This window comes from Rhinopithecus roxellana, chromosome 17 (assembly GCF_007565055.1).
Source record: "Rhinopithecus roxellana isolate Shanxi Qingling chromosome 17, ASM756505v1, whole genome shotgun sequence".
In the NCBI taxonomy this organism is placed as follows: domain Eukaryota; kingdom Metazoa; phylum Chordata; class Mammalia; order Primates; family Cercopithecidae; genus Rhinopithecus; species Rhinopithecus roxellana.
This window is the reverse complement of record NC_044565.1, coordinates 63,141,084-63,159,521: the sequence shown is the minus strand read 5'-3', so window position 1 is coordinate 63,159,521 and position 18,438 is coordinate 63,141,084. Positions and strand designations below refer to the sequence as shown.

At 49.9% G+C, this 18,438-nt stretch overlaps 2 protein-coding genes across 6 annotated transcripts in view; one reads left to right on the top strand and one right to left on the bottom strand.

Moving 5' to 3' along the window:
* The window catches only part of FAM228A (family with sequence similarity 228 member A), a 35,109-nt gene that overhangs the window by 12,722 nt on the left and 3,949 nt on the right, over positions 1 to 18,438 (top strand). For 2 of the 3 annotated variants that reach the window (XM_030920729.1, XM_030920730.1), the window contains one exon: positions 3,122 to 3,263. In XM_030920729.1, the coding sequence (XP_030776589.1) occupies positions 3,122 to 3,263 (142 nt within the window). Of the gene's footprint in view, positions 1 to 3,121; positions 4,399 to 18,438 lie in introns of those variants that run through there. The other variant, XM_010358493.2, reaches the window with a different exon arrangement.
* Positions 10,919 to 18,438, bottom strand: part of ITSN2 (intersectin 2) — a 152,577-nt gene continuing 145,057 nt past the window's right edge. The window contains exons 34-39 of one of the 3 annotated variants that reach the window (XM_010358494.2): positions 17,835 to 18,050; positions 17,129 to 17,250; positions 16,266 to 16,348; positions 13,334 to 13,417; positions 12,056 to 12,229; positions 10,919 to 11,590 (exon numbers count right to left, since the gene is read on the bottom strand). In XM_010358494.2, coding sequence (XP_010356796.1) covers positions 11,433 to 11,590; positions 12,056 to 12,229; positions 13,334 to 13,417; positions 16,266 to 16,348; positions 17,129 to 17,250; positions 17,835 to 18,050 — 837 coding nt within the window. In that variant the 3' untranslated portion in view covers positions 10,919 to 11,432. Of the gene's footprint in view, positions 11,591 to 12,055; positions 12,230 to 13,333; positions 13,418 to 13,438; positions 14,390 to 16,265; positions 16,349 to 17,128; positions 17,251 to 17,834; positions 18,051 to 18,438 lie in introns of those variants that run through there. The other 2 variants (XM_030920727.1, XM_030920726.1) reach the window with 2 other exon arrangements.

Below are 18,438 nucleotides of genomic sequence, written 5' to 3'. Positions count from 1 at the left end.
TGTTTACAGCAGACTTGAGTGGAAAGTACCTAGAGAGTTCTCATACACCTCCTGTCCCCCACCAAACACAACCTCCCCGACTGTTGACATCCTGCACCACAGTGGCACAAACTACATTATCACCCAAAGTTAATAGTTTATATTAGGGTTCCACTCTTGGCATTGTACATTCTATGCTTTTTGACAAATGTACAATGACATGAATCCATCATTCTGTTCCAGTGTCACACAGAATAGTTTCACTGTCCTAAAAATCATCTCTGCCCATTCATCTCTCCTCCCCACTAACCCCTAGCAACCAGTGATTTTTTATTTTTTTATTTTTTTACTTTTAATTTTAATTTTTATTTCTTTATTTTTTACTGTATCCATTGTTTTGCCTTTTACACAATGTAATGTGGTTGGAATCATACAACATTTAGCCTTTTCAGACTTCACCTTCATTCTTAAAGGATGTTTTCAGGATTAAGAATGTTAGGTTGGCAGTTATTTTCTTTCAGCATGTATCTTATTGTCTTTTACTCTTTCAATTGAGAAGTCACTTGCTAGTCTTACTGTTGTTCCTTTGAAGGTAATCTGTCTTTTCCCCTGAATGCTTTTATGATTTTCTCATTGTCTTTGATTTTTTGTAGTTTTACATGATGTTTCTAGATGTGGATTTCTTTTTATTTATCCTACTTGGAATTCATGGGTCTTCTTGAATCTGTAGGTTAATGTCTTTAGTTAGTTCTAGAAAGTTTTCAGTTATTTTTTCTTTGTTACCTCTGCCATATTCTCCTCTCCTTTCTTTTGGGTACTCTAGTTAAACATATTTTAGATTTTCTCACTGATTCTGTCTCTTATCATTTTTGTATATTTTCTATCCTTTTTGTGTTTCCATGTGTGGTTTCAGATATTTTATTATCTCTTTTGTTGTATCTGTTTGTTGTTAAAGCCATCCATTGAATTATTATTTTCAGTTATTTTATAGGTCTAGAATTTCTATTTGATTTGTAAATTAGTTATTTTTAGTGCTAGCATACACGTGCAGGTTGTGCAGGTTTGTTACACAGGTAAATGTGCGCCTAGGTGATCAACCCATCACCTACGTATTAAACCCAGCATGCATTAGCTATTTTTCATAATGCTCTCCCTTCCCCCTCCCCACCCCTCCTTGATTCTTTTTCCAATAGGTTTTGGGGAATGCTGTCTGTACTTGGGGCCTGGAGAGTTCTGTCCTCCATTGAGAAACCAAGTGCATTGCTTGACTTGCCTATTAGGGGGAGGGTGATGTTGAGAACAAGGTTAAATACCCATCTGCCAGGACATCAACCAGACCCGAGGAGAAAAAAATCCACCAAAGATGCTAGAAGCACAGAGGAATCAGTCTCTACGCTGGTACTTAATATTGGTGACCTGGTATTTAAAATGCTCCCACAGAGGAAGGCAAGAGTTAGAGATTGTCAACTCATTCCTGAAGGCTCTCCCATCTCTGGAATTGTTTTTAAAGCTGTTTAGTGATTTTAAAATTCTTATTTTTGATGGTAAATTTTCTGTTTTTTCTTCTCTATTTATTTCAGCAGGACTTTTAGCCTGTGCCGACTTCTATATTCTACACAAACGTGGAAGTCTGTTATACTCTCTCAACATTTTGTTTTCATTCCCCATCCTGAGTTTTGTTGGAATAAACAGTGCTACTTTGTTTCTGCTTCCCCTAGTGATTTTGAAGTTTTATGTATTATTTCTGGTTTTATGGTTCCTTTATCATTTTAACAAACATTTTTATTTAAACAACAGTAATTACACAACCCCCCACCCCCGCAACAAGACAAAGGTTTCACGTTGCTTTGTTGGCATCATCTCCCCTCTGGCTCCTCCGCTGGTATTCTTCCTTCAGGCTGGTCTCCTCCAATCCATTTTCCGCCCAGCAGCCAGAGTGGTCTTTTTAAAGTGATCAGCACTCCTCCACTGGAACCCTTCAGTGCCATTCCCCTTACGACAAAGCCCAGGCCCTCAACATGGCACATGAGGCACCATCTGGGCCCTGCCACTCTTTCCGGCCTCAGCCCAGAAGTCCCATCGACCTAAAGAAAAGAAAGATTGATTAACCACAAAAACCTCTGGCTCAAGTCAGCACATTCATAACTCCCTGACCTGCCAGGCTGTTGCCTGCCTTTGCTCCCTCTGTCTGTCACTGGCCATTCCAGTGCAGGCAAGAGGGCAGTTATCACAGGGACACAGAACTCTCCAGCACCCTACTGGCCCTTTCCTCCATCAGCAAGCCCCTTGAGGGCAGGGACTGTGTCTTACTAATCTTGGTGTTCCCAGCACTTAGCTGGAGCATAGTAGATCATGAATAAGTGGTTGTTGAATGAATGAATGGAGGAAGAAAAGAGAAGGCTTATTTCCCTCGATAGGGCTAGGCTTCCTGGGGCAGAAATGATGGCAGCCCTGGTGAAATTCCTCCGGGAAGATACACCCAGAGGATGCCTCGCGTGGCTATTTGATGAAGTAAGAAAAGGACTTGACAGTACGTGGTGAGGTGAGGCAGAGACCGTTTGATTACAAAAGCCAGAGTCTTTCTCAAAGGAAAGGTGAGAGAGGGGCTCCATATGTTAGAGAGCACCGGTATGTCATGGAAGCCAAGCCAGGAAGGGAGCCAGGCTGCTCGGGGGACTGACTGGGAGGATGGAGCCAGGCTGCCTCTTTGGGGCTCTGTGGCACTCAGCATCACTTCTCTTTGTGAACCTGCTCCGTTTCTCTATCTTTGCACACGGGCTTTCTGTGCTTTCCTGTGAGTGCTGGCAAGTGGAGGCGCCGTCCTGCCTGACTTTCTGGTTTAAGCACTCAGGCTGCCTGGAAGCCCCTTTGTCCCAACTACAGCAATAGGGATTGAGGCTCTGGACCTGGTGCCTCAGCCATGGCTGGGGAAGGGTCCCCAAGTCACCACCTCCGTAGGAATTGGGCCAGCAGAGATATGGACTGGGCAGGCAAATTGAGGCACAGCCACCAGTGATGGCTGGTCAGTTGTTCCTTCTCAGAAGTGACGATTGAGTTCAATACATTAATCTTCAGAAACTATTTGATGGTACAATTCCATCTGTGCTGAATCGAGACAATTTTTTTCTGCTTTTCTTCACAGTCCTGAAAAGCTCATCTGTGCAGACAAGGAACAGAAAAGAAAAGAGAAAAAGACCACCGACCTAAGTCAGGCTGCGTTTGAAAGGCAGTTCCTTTCCTCAAAACTCACCCAGAAGAACAAAGTGGGTGAAAGGAAAGGTCTGGTAAGCAGAGGCCTGGGGCGGGGCTGGCATGCAGGGCTTTGCAGCCCCCACAAGCAGCACATACTGGTTCCAGAATGAGCCACCGCCATAGCCCTCCCTGTCAGACAAACACCCAAGGGCGGAGGAGGCATGGCCCAAGAAGAAGGGCGTGAAGAGGAGGAGGGAGAAATGGCAGGTGGCCTCGGGCTCAGCACTGCAGCTCTGACAAGGCCCCTCAGGCGGGGAAGCCTTGTATGAAGAAACTCAGACAAGTGGTAAATGTGGGACCTGGACCCCACTTCCTGGAGACAGATCCTGTCCTTCCAAGGTGAGGGCCAACCTGGCCACAGGGGCTTTTCCCCCTGAGATTTCTTCAGCGCCTTTGCCTGGGCCTTTGCCCTTCTGCCACTTTCCCGCCATTTTCCACTTACTCCATCCAAACTGCACCAAAAATCATGTTCTCTTTAGTCCACACACAACAGGTGGGAAGTTTTTGAAATGAAATTTATACCAAAAAATTAGGGCAAGATGAGATTTTTTAATATTTAAAAGATATTTTTATATGTAAGAATTTTCTGAGTACAGATTTCTTATCTGGAGCTCATGGTTCATTTGACATGGTTTTCAGCTCCTGGTCTATTTCCCCTTTCATTCTCTCTGCCACGCCCTGTACCCTGAGGCCTGAGGTGCAGGACCCTCCCAGGGAAGGCCTAGGGGCCTCGGGCTGGGTACCTGACAGCATCACTCCCACCCCTCACCACCACACACACAGGATGGGGGACTGCTGCTGCTCTCCAGCCTGTGAGCCTGGATAGCTATTTTGTGACCCAGCTCCTGCTCAGTCCCATCGCTGTCCCCGGTCTCTCCAGGGAGTAAGGGATTCTCCATCTGTGGTAAGTTACCTGTGACTCTTCAGCAGTTTCCTCTGAGCATAATTATATCTGAGAGCACAGGAGGCTCCTCATTCCGTATATTTTTCAAATATTCAAGATGTACAACGTGATGCTTTGCTATAAGTATTCATTGTGAAATGTTCGCCACAGTCAAGCTTGTTGACATACCCACCAGCTCACATTTACTGTTTTCGTGTATGTGGTGAGAATACTCACGATCTACTCTCTGAGCCAATTGCAAGTATATGTTATTAGTAACTGTAGTGTCCGTGTTGTCCAGTAGGCCTCTAGAACCTACTGTTACTCGTGGAGGGTCTTTACTATGAGTTGTCCAGGTCCTTGGCATTTTGAACAAAGAATTGACCAAAACACAGAGTAGCAGAGGAATGAAACGCGGGGAGCGAAGCAGCGAAAGCAGGGATTTATTCAAGAGAGAAAGCGCTCTGCAGGGTGGGAGCGGGCCCAGCAAGGGCTCATGGGTGTTAAGTTCCCTGTTTGAGGTTCTTATCTGCTACTCCGTATCTGGATGAAGGATTTGGTCCCTGGCTGATTAAAGGCTGAGGTGAATTGGTGCCCTGTGCAGATGAAGGGATGGTCCCTGCGTTGCCTGCAGCTAATCCAGGGCACTCTCCCTTTCCATCTGAGACGTTGTAGGGAGAGTAGGCTTTGATCCTTTGCTGCTCGGCTTGGGGACAGGGGGTTTTCCTTTTGGTTCCGCTTTCAGAAGTGTGTTAACTGGCCTCAGGTTCCCTGCCCCCAGACCCAGGTGTTTTCCTTGTGATCCAGCTTTGGGGAGGCAGCTCGAATTGGCCTTGGGTTTCCTGTGCCCAGACCTTGCTGTTTTCTCAGACCTTGCTGTTGTCCCTGTCTCCAGACCCTGTTCTCCAGACCCCCTGTTCTCCAGACCCCCTGTTCTCCAGACCCTGTTCTCCTGCCTCAATACTTACCATGGAAAGTTTGTACCAACACCTGTCACCTCACTGCACCCACGCCCTGACTCTGGTAACCACCCTTCTACTGTTTGGTTGGGTTCGACGTCTTTAGATACCACATATTATTACAGGAAGGGGGTCCTGATCCAGACCCCAAGAGAGGTTTCTTGGATCTCAAGAAAGAATTCAGGGCCAGTCCACAGTGCAAAGTGAAAGTAAGTTTATTGAGAAAGTAAAGGAAGAAAAGAATGACTACTCCATAGAGAGAGCAGCCCCGAGGGCTGCTGGTTGCCCATTTTTATGGTTATTTCTTGATGGCATGCTAAATAAGGGGTGGATGATTCCTGCCTCCCCTTTTAGACCATATAGGGTAACTTTCTGACTTTGCAATGGCATCTGTAAACTGTCACGGTGCTGGTGGGAGTGTAGCCGTGAGGACGACCAGAGGTCACTGTTGTCGCCGTCTTGGTTTTGGTGGGTTTTGGCTGGCTCCTTTTTATTAGCTTGTTTTATCAGCAAGGTCTGTATGAACTGTATTTTGTGCTCACCTCCTATCTCATCCTGTGACTTAGAATGCCTCACCGTTTGGGAATGCAACCCAGTAGGCTTCAGCCTTATTTTACCCAGCTCCTATTTTAAGATGGCGTCCTGGTTCACACACCTCTGACAATATGAGATCAGGCAGTATTTGTCTTTCTATGCCTGGCTTCTTTCACTTAGCATAACATCCTCCACGTTCACCTATGTTGTTGCAAATGACAGGACTTCCTTCTCTTCTCAGGCGGGTTAATGGTCCGTGGTATGTGTACCATATGCATTTTATTTACCAGTTCGTGTCAGCGGACACTTAGGTTGTTCCCATTTTTTGGCTATTGTGAATAGTGCTGCAATGAACACGGGAGTGTGGATATCCCTTCAAGATAGTGATTTTATTTCCTTTGAATATATGTATATATACCCAGAAGTGGGATTGCTGAATTGTATGGTCATTCTATTTTTCGTTTTTTTGGAAACCTCCATGCTGTTTTCTGTAATGGCTGTAGTAATCTACATTCCACCAACAGTGTACAAGGGTCCTGTTATATGTAAAGTTTCAGTGCCACAAAAGAAATAGCACTCGAATATAACATTTTCTTTTTAATTCTCAGCAAGGCAAGGTACTTCTAGTTATTGTTGTTGACCAACTAAAACTGGTAATGGCTATCTAAATTTACTGTCCCCATTGTGCTCTTTTTTTTTTTTTTGAGATGGAGTCTTGCTCTGTCACCCAGGCTAGAGTGCAGTGGCGTGATCTCGGCTCACTGCAAGCTCCGCCTCCCAGGTTCACGCCGTTCTCCTGCCTCAGCCTCCCAAGTAGCTGGGACTACAGGCGCCGGCCACCACGCCTGGCTAATTTTTAGCAGAGATGGGGTTTCACCGTGTTAGCCAGGATGGTCTCAATTTCCTGACCTCGTGATCTGCCCGCCTCGGCCTCCCAAAGTGCTGGGATTACAGGCGTGAACCACTGTGGCTGGCCCCAAGGCAAGGTACTTCTGGATAGAAGGTGCGCCCTTACAGATGAAACAATGGTGAGCGCACACTTGGACAAGGGAGGAGAGGGGGTTCTTATCCCTGATGCACATGGCCCCTACTGCTGTGTCGGTCCCCTATTGGCTAGGGTTAGACCGCACAGGCTAAACTAATTCCGATTGGCGAATTTAAAGAGAATGACGGGGTGAGTGCTTTGGTGGGAGTCAGGGCAGAGCAGGTAGCAGATAATTGGAATGAGTTAGGGTGGAGGAGGTGATCAGAATGAGTCAGGGTGGAGCAGGTAATCGAAAAAGGTTGCTTTACGAGGAAGTTTAAAAGTAGAAGCCAAAGAGTTGAACATACTGACATATTCTTTGAAAAGAAATTTAGAACTCTTACCTAACAGTCCCACACAAGCGAACACTTGTGATCTTTCGACTTTTTCCTAATCAGCCTAACAGGTGTGAGGGGACATCTCATTGTGGTTTTGATTTGCATTTCCTTGATGATTAGTGACGTTGGACATTGAGCACCTTTTTATATACCTGTTGACCATTTGTACATTTTTTGGGGGGCGGGAGGGAGGCTTTGGAAAAATCTCTGTTGAGGCTCTGTCCCCGTTTTTAAATTGGGTTATTCACTTTTTTCCTATTGAGGTGAATGAGTTCCTTATGTATTTTGGATATTAACCCTTATTTGGTATATGGTGTGAAAATATTTTCTCCCTTTCTGTAGGTTGCCTTTTTGTTTTGTTTCCTTTGCTGTGCAGAAGCTTTTTAGTTTGATATAGTTGCACTTGTTTATATCAGATCTTATGTGACTGTGGTCAGTTCTACCCTTAATGGTTGGGTGGACTACACTAGTAGACCCAAGTGGACTGAGGTTTAAATGCAGTAGCAGTTAAGTTTTGCTTATGTCCCAGCACGTCCCAGTGGGTCAGCAGGCTGTCCCTCCTTTGTGCGGTCTTTTGGGGCCCTATCTCATGGGCCTGTGTCATCTTCAGCACCTGGCTTCCGAGGTTGCCCCAGGAACTCATTCCTGTCAACCTGAAAGGGGAAGAGATCGTGGATGAGTTCTTCCTGGGAGTCAGGTGTATGTGGGCCGGGCTGAAGGCGGCGTCACTTCCTCTGATGTTCCCTGGGCTAGGACCCAGTCCCATGTCTGTCCCTAACTGTAGGGTGCAGGGGCACGGGGAAAAGTATTCCATGGCTGGTCTGTCCACAATGGCAGAACATTTTGTGGACATCTGGTCATCCCTGCTGTACATACCACAAAAAGATTAGTTCTTTGTGGAGTTCAAAGATACAGACAGCCTTGTCTGAGAGTTGCAGGAACCCGAGTGAGTGAGAGAGAGAGAGGTAAAGCAAGAGGGCTGGCTGGAAACCTGCCTGAAACGGGGGTCTCAGCTCCAGCAGGAGGGCTGAGTGTGGGGCAGAGTCAGCGGGGGTCCTCCCTGCACGTGTAAGCCCCGCATCCCTGCACCACACTTAGCCCTTCTCTTCTGTTGCTAGGTTTTAGGAACTAGACAGCAGAGACCCCGCTCCTGGGCTGCTGGGGACAGCCAACAGCACAGGGGTCCTCAGCCTGGAGGAAGAAGAGTGATGACAGCTGAGGTCCTAGGGCAGCACCTGGCCTCCCTGCAGAAGGTGGCCAGGCAGGGCCACCCTTGGTACTGAAGTTTGGTGGACTTGACTTGGCAGTGTCTGTTCAACAGTTAAAATACTCTAAACATACTTTCTTTCTCTAGAAGTGGAAATAAATTGCAAGAAATACTCAAAGCACAGTAGTTCTTGTTTATTGAGCTCCTGTTGTGAACCAGGAGCCCTGTGAGGTACTTTGTTCACTGAAAAGTTTTTGCAGTAAGACAATATTATCCTCTCCCAACACACAATGCTCTGAGGCTTGGTGAACTGCTCAGAGGTGGCAGTCCCCTAGCTCAGAGGTGGCAGTGTTCTCTCAGGCCAGTCCCTCAGGTGCCACATAGCATGTTTATCCCCCCCTCACGTGCACTCAGACTTGATCATCAAATTGCTCAGAATATGGGTTGCCTTTAAGAGAGTGGAGTGCCCCTCCCCCGCCACAGCACCTGCTCCTGAAGAGCACTGGAGGGAGCTGCTGAGGGGGTCCTCAGCAGAGGGGAGATGTCTGGGCGCATGAGGCACATATGCCAGGTCCTGCTGGGGTAGAGGTATATGGACTCAGGCAGTACAGAGACTCGGGGTACAGAGTCTCGGGGTATGGAGAGTCGGGGGTATGGAAACTTGGGGTACGGAGACTCGGGGGTACAGAGACTCGGGGGGTATGGAGACTCAGGGTATGGAGACTCAGGCACATCCCATATCCTCCCAAAAGTCAGGCCTACATTTGATTTCTCAAGGGGCAGGTGTGTGCTCCTAGGCATAAGGGGACAGCTGGAGTGGCCGGGTGGGCTGACGCCCATGTGGTCCGTGGTTTCATAGAGGTTGTCTGACTCTGGTCCTGAGGCTCCTCTGCCCTAAATCTGACCAGAGTCCTCTCATATCTAGCAGTGGAGAAATGGTTCTCACCACAGTGAGGCTTACAGTCCCTGCAGCCCTGGGAACACAGGGTCGTTCTGTAGCTCTCGTTCCAAGTAAGCCTGGAGCTGGTTTTGAGTCATCAGGGGCAGCCTTGCTGCTGACATCAGCCCCAACCCTAGAGACAGCCAGCAGTTCACTCTGTTCCATGAGACTGGGCCTGACTAGCCAGACTTTCCCATAAGCAAAAGCAATATTTCAGTTGTTTCAGTTTCATATATCCAGTGACATCTCTTACCTTTTTTATGTCTGTGTTTTAACCGATCAGTGCCCAGGATCTATAGCTGAGTGAGTGAGTGATGGATTTTTAAATCTGAATGTGCCGGTTCTGTTTCCAGTCCTTTGTCCAGCGATTATGTTTAAACAGAAGCAGGGGCTAGGGTGGAGGCCCAAGCCTTTGGGACATTTGAATCCTTCCTGGTGCCTCCAGCTGCCTGGAGACCTGCTCCCTTAGAAATCAGGGCCCTAGGCCGGGCGCGGTGGCTCAAGCCTGTAATCCCAGCACTTTGGGAGGCCGAGACGGGCGGATCACGAGGTCAGGAGATCGAGACCATCCTGGCTAACACGGTGAAACCCCGTCTCTACTAAAAAAAATACAAAAAGCTAGCCGGGCGAGGTGGCGGGCGCCTGTAGTCCCAGCTACTCGGGAGGCTGAGGCAGGAGAATGGCGTGAACCCGGAAGGCGGAGCGTGCAGTGAGCTGAGATCCGGCCACTGCACTCCAGCCCGGGCGACAGAGCGAGACTCCGTCTCAAAAAAAAAAAAAAAAAAAAAAAGAAATCAGGGCCCTAGCAATCCAAATTATTCCTTCAAAAAGATATACCTGGCCGGGCACAGTGGCTCATGCTTGTAATCTCAGCACTTTGGGAGGCTCAGGCAGGCAGATCACTTGAGGTCAGGAGTTTGAGACCAGCCTGGCCAACATGGTGAAACCCCATCTCTACTAAAAATACAAAAATTAGCTGGGTATGGTGGCGGGCGCCTGTAGTCCTAGCTATTTGGGAGGCTGAGGCAGCAGAATTGCTTGAACCCATGAGGCGGAGGTTGCAGTGAGCCGAGATCGCACCACTGCACTCCAGCCTGGGTGACAGAGCGAGACTCTGTCTCAAAACAACAACAAAAGGACAGATCTTTTCCCAGTTTTTACTAATTAATCAGGGGGTTTAGTGTCTAAGACCTTTGTGCATTTCTTTACTGTAAGTAACCCTGAGGTTATCACTCAATGAGGCAAGCTGAAGGACGCAGAGGGTCAGTGGCTCCCACTGAGATCATCCATTTCACCCATTAAAGAAACCCAGCACCCGAAAGACAAGGTAGATTCACCAAAGTCACAGAGCAAATTAGTGGCAGAGTCAAGATGAGGTGCTGGGTCTCCTGACCTCATCCTCACTCTGTCCTTGGTTTTTCCCACGTACCAGGAAGGAAACTTGGTTTCATTATAGGCAACTTCTGAAGGTACCTTTTAAGAGCCTTTCATCTGGCTGAGAAAATTAAAAAGAAAAAAAGAAGCTTTCATATAGAAAGTAAATCAGTCAGACTTTGACAGAAGTTCCATCCATAAACATATGTCTTTATTCTTTCTGTACATATTGGCAATGATAAAGCTTAAAGATGCATGTCCTATGAAATGCAAAAACAATGAATTTACATAAATAATTTATACTTCAGAAAATTAAAGTTGAAAAATATTTTCCACATTATTAGAGTTCACAGTATTTAAATCAAGCTTTCCCACTTATACTCCAGACTATATTGTCTTAGCAGAGAGTGATAAAATCTAATCAGGAATAAAATGATCAAGTTTCTGTTTTTATTCAGTGCACGAGTAGACGCTATTTCAGTATCAGGCTGTGCAAGCGTCGAGGCTGTAGCCTCTCATCCTGACCCTTCCCCTCCTGAGTGGCTGTGACCCAGCAGAGGTCACTGGCGTGGAATGGTTACAGCATCACCAAACCACTCCATGGTGGACACATTCAACCGAGCGGTAACGTCTGGTGGTCTGATGCCTCATTTCCATGTAATACTTTTTATAGCCCTGAAAATGGAAACCTTGGCATCTAAACACAGCTGAACATGTGAACACTAGGACAAGGCACTGTACTATGGGGTTTGGTTTCTTTTTAGGAAAGGTGTTTGCATAGATTGCTAGCTATTTAGTGTGCAGGAAAACAGAGCCCCCAGCGTGCATGGCTTTGTGAGGGGTGAAGCTGCATGGTGCTCCCTCAGCCCTGAGAGAGCGCAGTCTCTCGTTCTCCAGCCCCAGCCTTGTGGGCTGTCCCACTGGTGCTGTTCTTTAGAACCCCTACAGGAGAGTTTTTTGCTCAAAAAGCTGCAAGTCAAAGCGGACCCAGACCTCCCCGGTGGGGACCTCGTGCAGCAGCAGTCGGCGGGTCACAGGGCCTTTGCTTTCCTGTTCTGTTCGAATTTTTGCCACTGGAATTTCAGTACGACCCAGGAAATCTGGTGAATAAACATAGAGTCAGATATCTTTCTTCTTTATAAAATCATTAAAGAGCTACATCCGTAAGAGTGTCTGAAGTAGGATTCATAAAACCTTCACATCCGAAACAAGGAACTTCTTCTGGTTCATGGCTGTTGAATATCGTGAATGGGTGTGTGGGGAATGGTGGCAGGTTTATGTGTGAGAAGCTGCCATGTGGGATTCAAGTCTCCATTCTGAGAAGGCTCCAGGAGTGGTGTTCGCATTGTGTGTGTAGGGAGTGACGGGTCAAAGGCCTGAAACTATCTGAGGCCACCCCCTCCCCTGAGGAAGGCCACCCACCTGCTGCCAAAGAGAGATGACACAGGCCTGTGTCACTTCCCCAAAGTGGCAAGGGGTCTGCACACAGCTGAGGCCCCTGGATCAGGACTCCAGGATCTAGGAAACTGGAAAGCCTTTAGATCCCCTGGCTGAGCGACACTTACCATCTGGTGAAAACTGGTCTCTGTCAAACAGGGTGAGACACAGCACATCTTGGTACAGATCCTTAATGAAGAACTGGCAGTTAAAATTCCACTTGGGATTGAGTGTGTCCTGGATGGTCCTGGTGGTGTAGCTCTGGGAGCCCATGCTGATTTCACAGTATGGGTTGCTCTTCCCTGAACAAAAACAAACCACAGACACATGTGGTGCATGCAGGTAAAACGAAGTGACTGATAGTGCCCTCCCTGAGCAGAAGCAGGATCCTAGATAACGGGTCACTTGAGACCATGGCAGCAGGAGCCGCTGCCTGGGGCACCGTGTCCCTGTGGTCTAGTAACAGGGTCTCCAAGTTCCCAGTGCTGACAGCAGCATTACCTGGGGAGTGGCCGAGAGCTCCACCGCCAGGACCGCTCCCCACGGAGCAAGCCTGGGCGAGTGTCAGTGCAACCTGCTGCATGCTTCCTCGGCGCAGACACACTAGGGAAGGCGGGCACTGGCACTTACTGGGAAAACAGTGATAAGAATATTGGTCCCGGCCGGGCGCGGTGGCTCAAGCCTGTAATCCCAGCACTTTGGGAGGCCGAGACGGGCGGATCACAAGGTCAGGAGATCGAGACCATCCTCGCTAATATGGTGAAACCCCGTCTCTACTAAAAAATACAAAAAACTAGCCGGGCGAGGTGGCGGGCGCCTGTAGTCCCAGCTACTCGGGAGGCTGAGGCAGGAGAATGGCGTAAACCCAGGGGGCGGAGCTTGCAGTGAGCTGAGATCCGGCCACTGCACTCCAGCCTGGGCGACAGAGCAAGACTCCGTCTCAAAAAAAAAAAAAAGAATATTGGTCCAATATGTGCATTTTAGTGGCACTGGACACACTATTAGAAAGCATTCCTTTACTCAATGTTCAGAAGCGTCATCAGTGGCCGGGCGCAGTGGCACTTTGTCAATGACAAAGTGCTGTAATCCCAGCACTTTGGGAGGCCGAGGTGGTTGGATCACTTGAGGTCAGGAGTTCGAGACCAGCCTGGCCAACATGGTGAAACCCCGTCTCTACTAAAAGTACAAAAATTTGCCAGGCATGGTGGTGCGCACCTGTAATCCCAGCTACTCGGGAGGCTAAGCCTTGAGAATCACTTGAACCCCGGAGGCAGAGGTTGCAGTGAGCTGAGATTGGGCCACTGCACTCCAGCCTGGGTGACCGAGACTCTGTCTCAAAAAGTCATCAGCAAAAACTGCGGCAGGGCAGTTACCATGTCTGTTGAAGGAATGAAAGCAGGATTTACCATTTGGTTTGCAGGCTTTTAATTCTGTAGCTTCAATGACATGCACCATCAGGCGCCCAATGCCTGAAGTCTTTTGGGAGCGGGCTACAAAAGAGGAAGACAAGTCTCGTTCATCTCTTCTCCAAGGATGCAGACCCTCACTGTCTTTCCAACCAGCCATAACACTACTGGCTCCCTGTCCCCATCTACCACTGCCCTGGGCCCAACAGCCCAGCATCTGGCTGCCCTGTGCCTCTCCCCAGGCTGTGTCGCCTGCTAGAAAGGCCCTGCTTGCTATTTCTGCCCTGCCTGCTGTCTCTGCCCATCAGCATCCTACTCATCCTTCAAGATGCAGGTCTGATCCCACATCTACCTCCCAGATCCCTTCCCTCCTCTGCATCCAGTATCCCTGGCTTATGAGCAGCCCACAGCCTGCTGGGTCTGAAATCCTGTATAATGTCTGTCTCCTCTGCCAGACAGGAGCCAGGGTAGAGCATGGAGTGTTTCGAACATCTTTGTATTAACCCCTCAAGTGCCCAGCAAATAGTAGTATTAATAAAATAATACAGGGTATTTGTGCAGCACTTAATAGAAGCTAATATTTATTGGATACTTACTTTGTGTTAGGCATGTGCTAGACTTATGTAAGTTATATTATTTAAACTGCATAATTACCTGATAACTTAGCTCCCTATTTTACTGATGAGAAACACTGAGGCTTAGAACTGTAGTGTGATCCACTCAGAGCTGCTAAATGGCAGGGTCAAAATTTAAACATCAGATACCAAAGTCTAGGCCCAGTTAAGCCTAGCACAGAGCCTGGCACAAAGTAATCGACAAATGTGGAAAGGACTGAACACACGGACGAGGCACAGCAACATATGCAGATGCTGATGGGAAGCAGACCTCAGGCAGAAAAACTGGATTGACATCTTTGGCCAATTAAGAGATCATTATATGCGTATGAATCATTGATTTTTCAACAGCAAGCTTTTAAAGTACCATTAAAATAACATTCAATTAGCAAAAGCTGTTTTAAACATACCTTTTAGGAGTATATAACAAAATAGGGGAAACCTGAATAAAAAAACATAAAGAGCTGCAACTAGAGCAGCCAGGAAGCTGGCGGGAGGCCCGGGCAGGAGGACAGGCTGCATGGGGGGCCGGGTGGGGAGGAAGGTGGAGGTGCAGCTGGCTCAGAGCACAACCCTCCCCACCCCGTGGGGTGGAGGCCACAGGCGGGCCTGGCACAGCTGGAGATGCAGCAGGGAGGTTGGGGCCTGGCATTCATGTGGAGGCTGGAGAAGAATGTGGGAGTGCTGGTCGGAGGCCCACGGTGGGGCGGGGTAGGGTGGCAGGTGCTTTACAGAGACCACTGCGGCTCCACTGAGCAGGTGAGTGATCTGTGCCATGAACAGAGAGGACACCACCAATGCAGCAAAGCTGGAGCCCCAGCGGCATAAGTCACCCTCCCGACCCGGTGTGGGGGGAGTTGCCTTGAGGAGCTTATGGCCATTAAGTGAGAAAAGCAGGGACTGAGGGGGCGTAAGCAGAGGCAACAGAGGAGGAGAGCCAGAGGATGATCGCAGCCTCAGGACAGTGGGGGCTCCAGGTAGAAGTCACGCTGGCTAGGGCAAGAGGGAAGGTGTCATGGAGGAGGCTGTGTTTGACGTGGGCCTCGAAGAATGGGAAGATTTTAAGGTGGGGGCAGAGCACTTCAGCTGGAGGGTGAGCACACATAGGAAGGCCAGGCAGGGCAATGATGGGCTGCCCAACTAGGCAGCTGGATGGGCCGGGCGCAGCAAAGAGCTGGGGATGGGGCCTGAGTGCGGGATAAGAAATGTGTCCTTAATTTGGGAGGCAATAGGGAAGATACTTCAGCAGGAAGAGGTGCACTAAGAGCAGCTCTGGAAAAAAGAATACTCCAGAAATGAAGAGGATGGGTGGCAGAGAGGAAGAGAGCCTTGTGCTGCAGCCTGGGTGGGAGACTGGGGGCCTGTGACACGGGGACAGGAAAGCAGGGTGATGGGAAAGTTGCGAGGGAGGAGGACTGCAGCGCAGCTGACCAGGTGTGAGGCGCCAGGGAGGGGCCTGGGTGGCTGGCTACGTTCCACAGAGGCTCCCAGGAGGAGGAGCTGCTGCTGGAGGGAGGCTGGTGGTCCCCTGGGAAAAGTCGTGTGATGCGGGAGCAATGGGGCAGGTGGCTCTCTGGAGGGCGCTGTTCAGAGGCCCGGGCTTGGAGGAGTGTGGCCAGCCTGACCCTGAAGCTGGGGGTCGGTGGGGTCCCCGAGGGAGAGAGCTACAGAGGCGGGGGAGAGGCCTGGGCAAGGGTGGAAGAAGAGCTGGGAAGGCGGCCATGGGGTCCAGAGGGAAGGCAGAGCCTCAGTGACTGCCATCAGTGCAGGGAGCTGGGGCAGGGAAAGTGAACTGAGCACTAACTAGGCCACTGGTGTCACTGGTGGGGACAGGACGTGGACTGAATTCAGGTGAGGTGAGAAGGGAGAGGAAGCAGGGGCAGAAGGATGGGGAGAGGGCAGACTTAGGGTCTAGGCCCCCTGGCTGCAAAGGGAGAGGGTGGATGGCAGGCCCTGGAAGAGGGTGAGGAGGAGCAGGGGCTGCTCAGGAGCTGAAGGGAGACAGACCACAGGAGCAGCATGTAATGGAGCAACACAGCCCAAGCAGAGGTGAGGTGAGTCATGGAGAGAAAGGAGTGGAGAAGGTACAGTGGAGGGGGAGGTCCCGGAGCTGGCACTGCCAGCCTGTGTCTGTGTGGGCAGGGGCCCCAGGGAGGTTTGCAGTGGCAGCTTCAAGAGGGGAGGGCTTTCTGGTCTGATCCCGCAGCAGGTCTGGTCTTTCAGGCCTGTCCCCATGTCATCAGCCTGACTGCAGGAGCAGTGGCCGGCATCCCTAGGGCCCCTGGGGGCTGCGTCCCACCCTCCAGGCACCCCGATACCTTGGTAAGCTTTCTCGCGCTTCTTCTTCTCGGTGTCGATGTATTGCTCAGACGCCGCCTTGATCTTCTGCACCCAGGCGGTCCTGCGGGAGAAGCAGGGGCAGTCGTTGGCGGCATCCCACCCTCACAGGTCAGCCCGGAGCCCCAGAGCTCTGCACATGTTCTTCAGTCTTTTGCTAACCTCAGCTTTCACAAGTTTCCTATCAAAGACCTGATATTAGTCAACCGAAAGATGCTTATGCTAATGGAGGATCCAGCTGAGAGCTGCTAATGCCCCTTCTTGACTGACCACAAAATGCCAGGCACTCGCAAGGCGCTGGGACCCGGAGACAGACAATGCATTGGCCCCACGGATGACACTTGGCATGAGGGGTTCTAGCACACACAGAGGAGCAGCAGCACCTCCCGGGTGGGCGCCCCAAAGGTGCTGTTGGAGCTGCAGGCTGAAGGAAGCTGGGAACAGCGGGGATGGGACCCACACGAGGGCGCCTGGGGGGCGAAGAGCTGCAGGTGGAGGGCTGGCAGCTGAGACCTGTGGCCCAAGGAGGCCTCGGAAACCAGCAAAGCACAGTGGGTTGTCACCTGCAGGCAGCCCCTGCAGGGACTGTAGCAGGGCCTGAGGTGCCAATCTGCCATTTGGGAAGGCTGCTGAGTGGTGTGGGGAGAGAAGGCGGGAAGCATGTTAGGAGGCAGCTGCGGTGACAAAGGCCTACCGTGGGACCGGAGCAGAGGGGACGTGTTAGGAGAGGTTCAGGATACAGAATTAGTGGGGCTTGAGCACAGCTGGAGATAGGTTTAGGCAGAGGGAGACGTCCAGGCCTTCTCCCAGAGTTCAAGGCAGGCCACACATGGTCAGGACTGACCTCTCATTAATGTTGTCTGTTCGGAGGGTGTAGACCCGATCAATGTGGGAAATGTGGAAGACAGGCTCATCGCTGGAAGGGTCTGTGGGCAGTTTCACCAAGACTTCATTCAGGAAAATGGGCTGAAAGAATTAGGGCCAAAACATAGGCTGTGAGATGGACCAGAACACTCCACCCGCCTATGACCAGAGAGAATTGTTTGCTCTGAAGAGCCTTGCTGAGAAGGAGAAAGGGGTCTAGTGTCAAAGGTCTTCTCCACAGAACAAATGAAACCTCCATTTGTAAGAACAATGAAGCCTCCATTTCTGGAAAAGTCACCATCGAGGTGGGTTAGGTGTTGGGACTGGGGACAGGAGCTCCGAGCGCCCACGACGGCTGGTGCAAAAAGCTCTCTCTGCTACCAATGCTGGTGCTGTGCTGGGGCTCGACTTACAGAGACCCAGTGCTGAATGCGGACAGCGGTGAGCCCAGGTGTCACGCGAAGCCAGAATCTCAGCTGGAGTCTGGCTGATGGCCAGCAGCGGGTGGGGAGAGCCCAGCCGCATGGGGCCCGAATGTGTGGGAAGCAGCAAAGGAAGCAGGAGCCATCTGGAACCAGGTGAGGAGGGTCCTGTAAGGTCAGCTCAGGGTCCGCCAGGAAGGCCCTTAAGATAGAGGCGACACCTCATTAGGCCCCTGATGCTACCTCCAGACGTGTGATACTCACCGTTTTATACATTTTGAATTGAGCATTGGACTTCGAGCTGAAAAGTTTCTCAGAGCCAGAGGAAACAGCAAACTGCTTGACCATGTAGGTAAGAAGCAGGAAGTCATTGAAGAGGAATCCGTGCAGTTCCTTGTTGCTCTTGGTCTTGTATAATTTTCCACTGTGCAAGAGCTTCCGGGGCCCCAGGCAGTTGGTGAGAGAGTTGAAAATAAGTTGCTTAAAGAGAAAGAAAATTTCACTTTTTAAATCCCGGCACAAACCATCCAGTGCCCCTGAGGCCAGGGCCCTGGGCCTGAGGATACTGTAGTGGAGTTTTCTAGGTGGGAGTGTAGCTAGAATCATTCACCTTGCATGAAAGATCCTCAAATACATTACTCTTCAGAGTTCAAACTGGCCCAGTGAGAATCATTACTTCCAGCCACAGAACACTGATTCTACCAGCTGAATTCAAATAACTCAAAACAAAACATCCCAGTCTTCTCTCCTTAGGAGAAAGGAGAATGCCCTTCATGCCTGCAATCCCAGCACTGTGGGAGACCGAGGCGGGAGGATCAATTGAGGCCAGGAGTTCAAGACTAGCCTGGGCAACATAGTGAAACCGCAG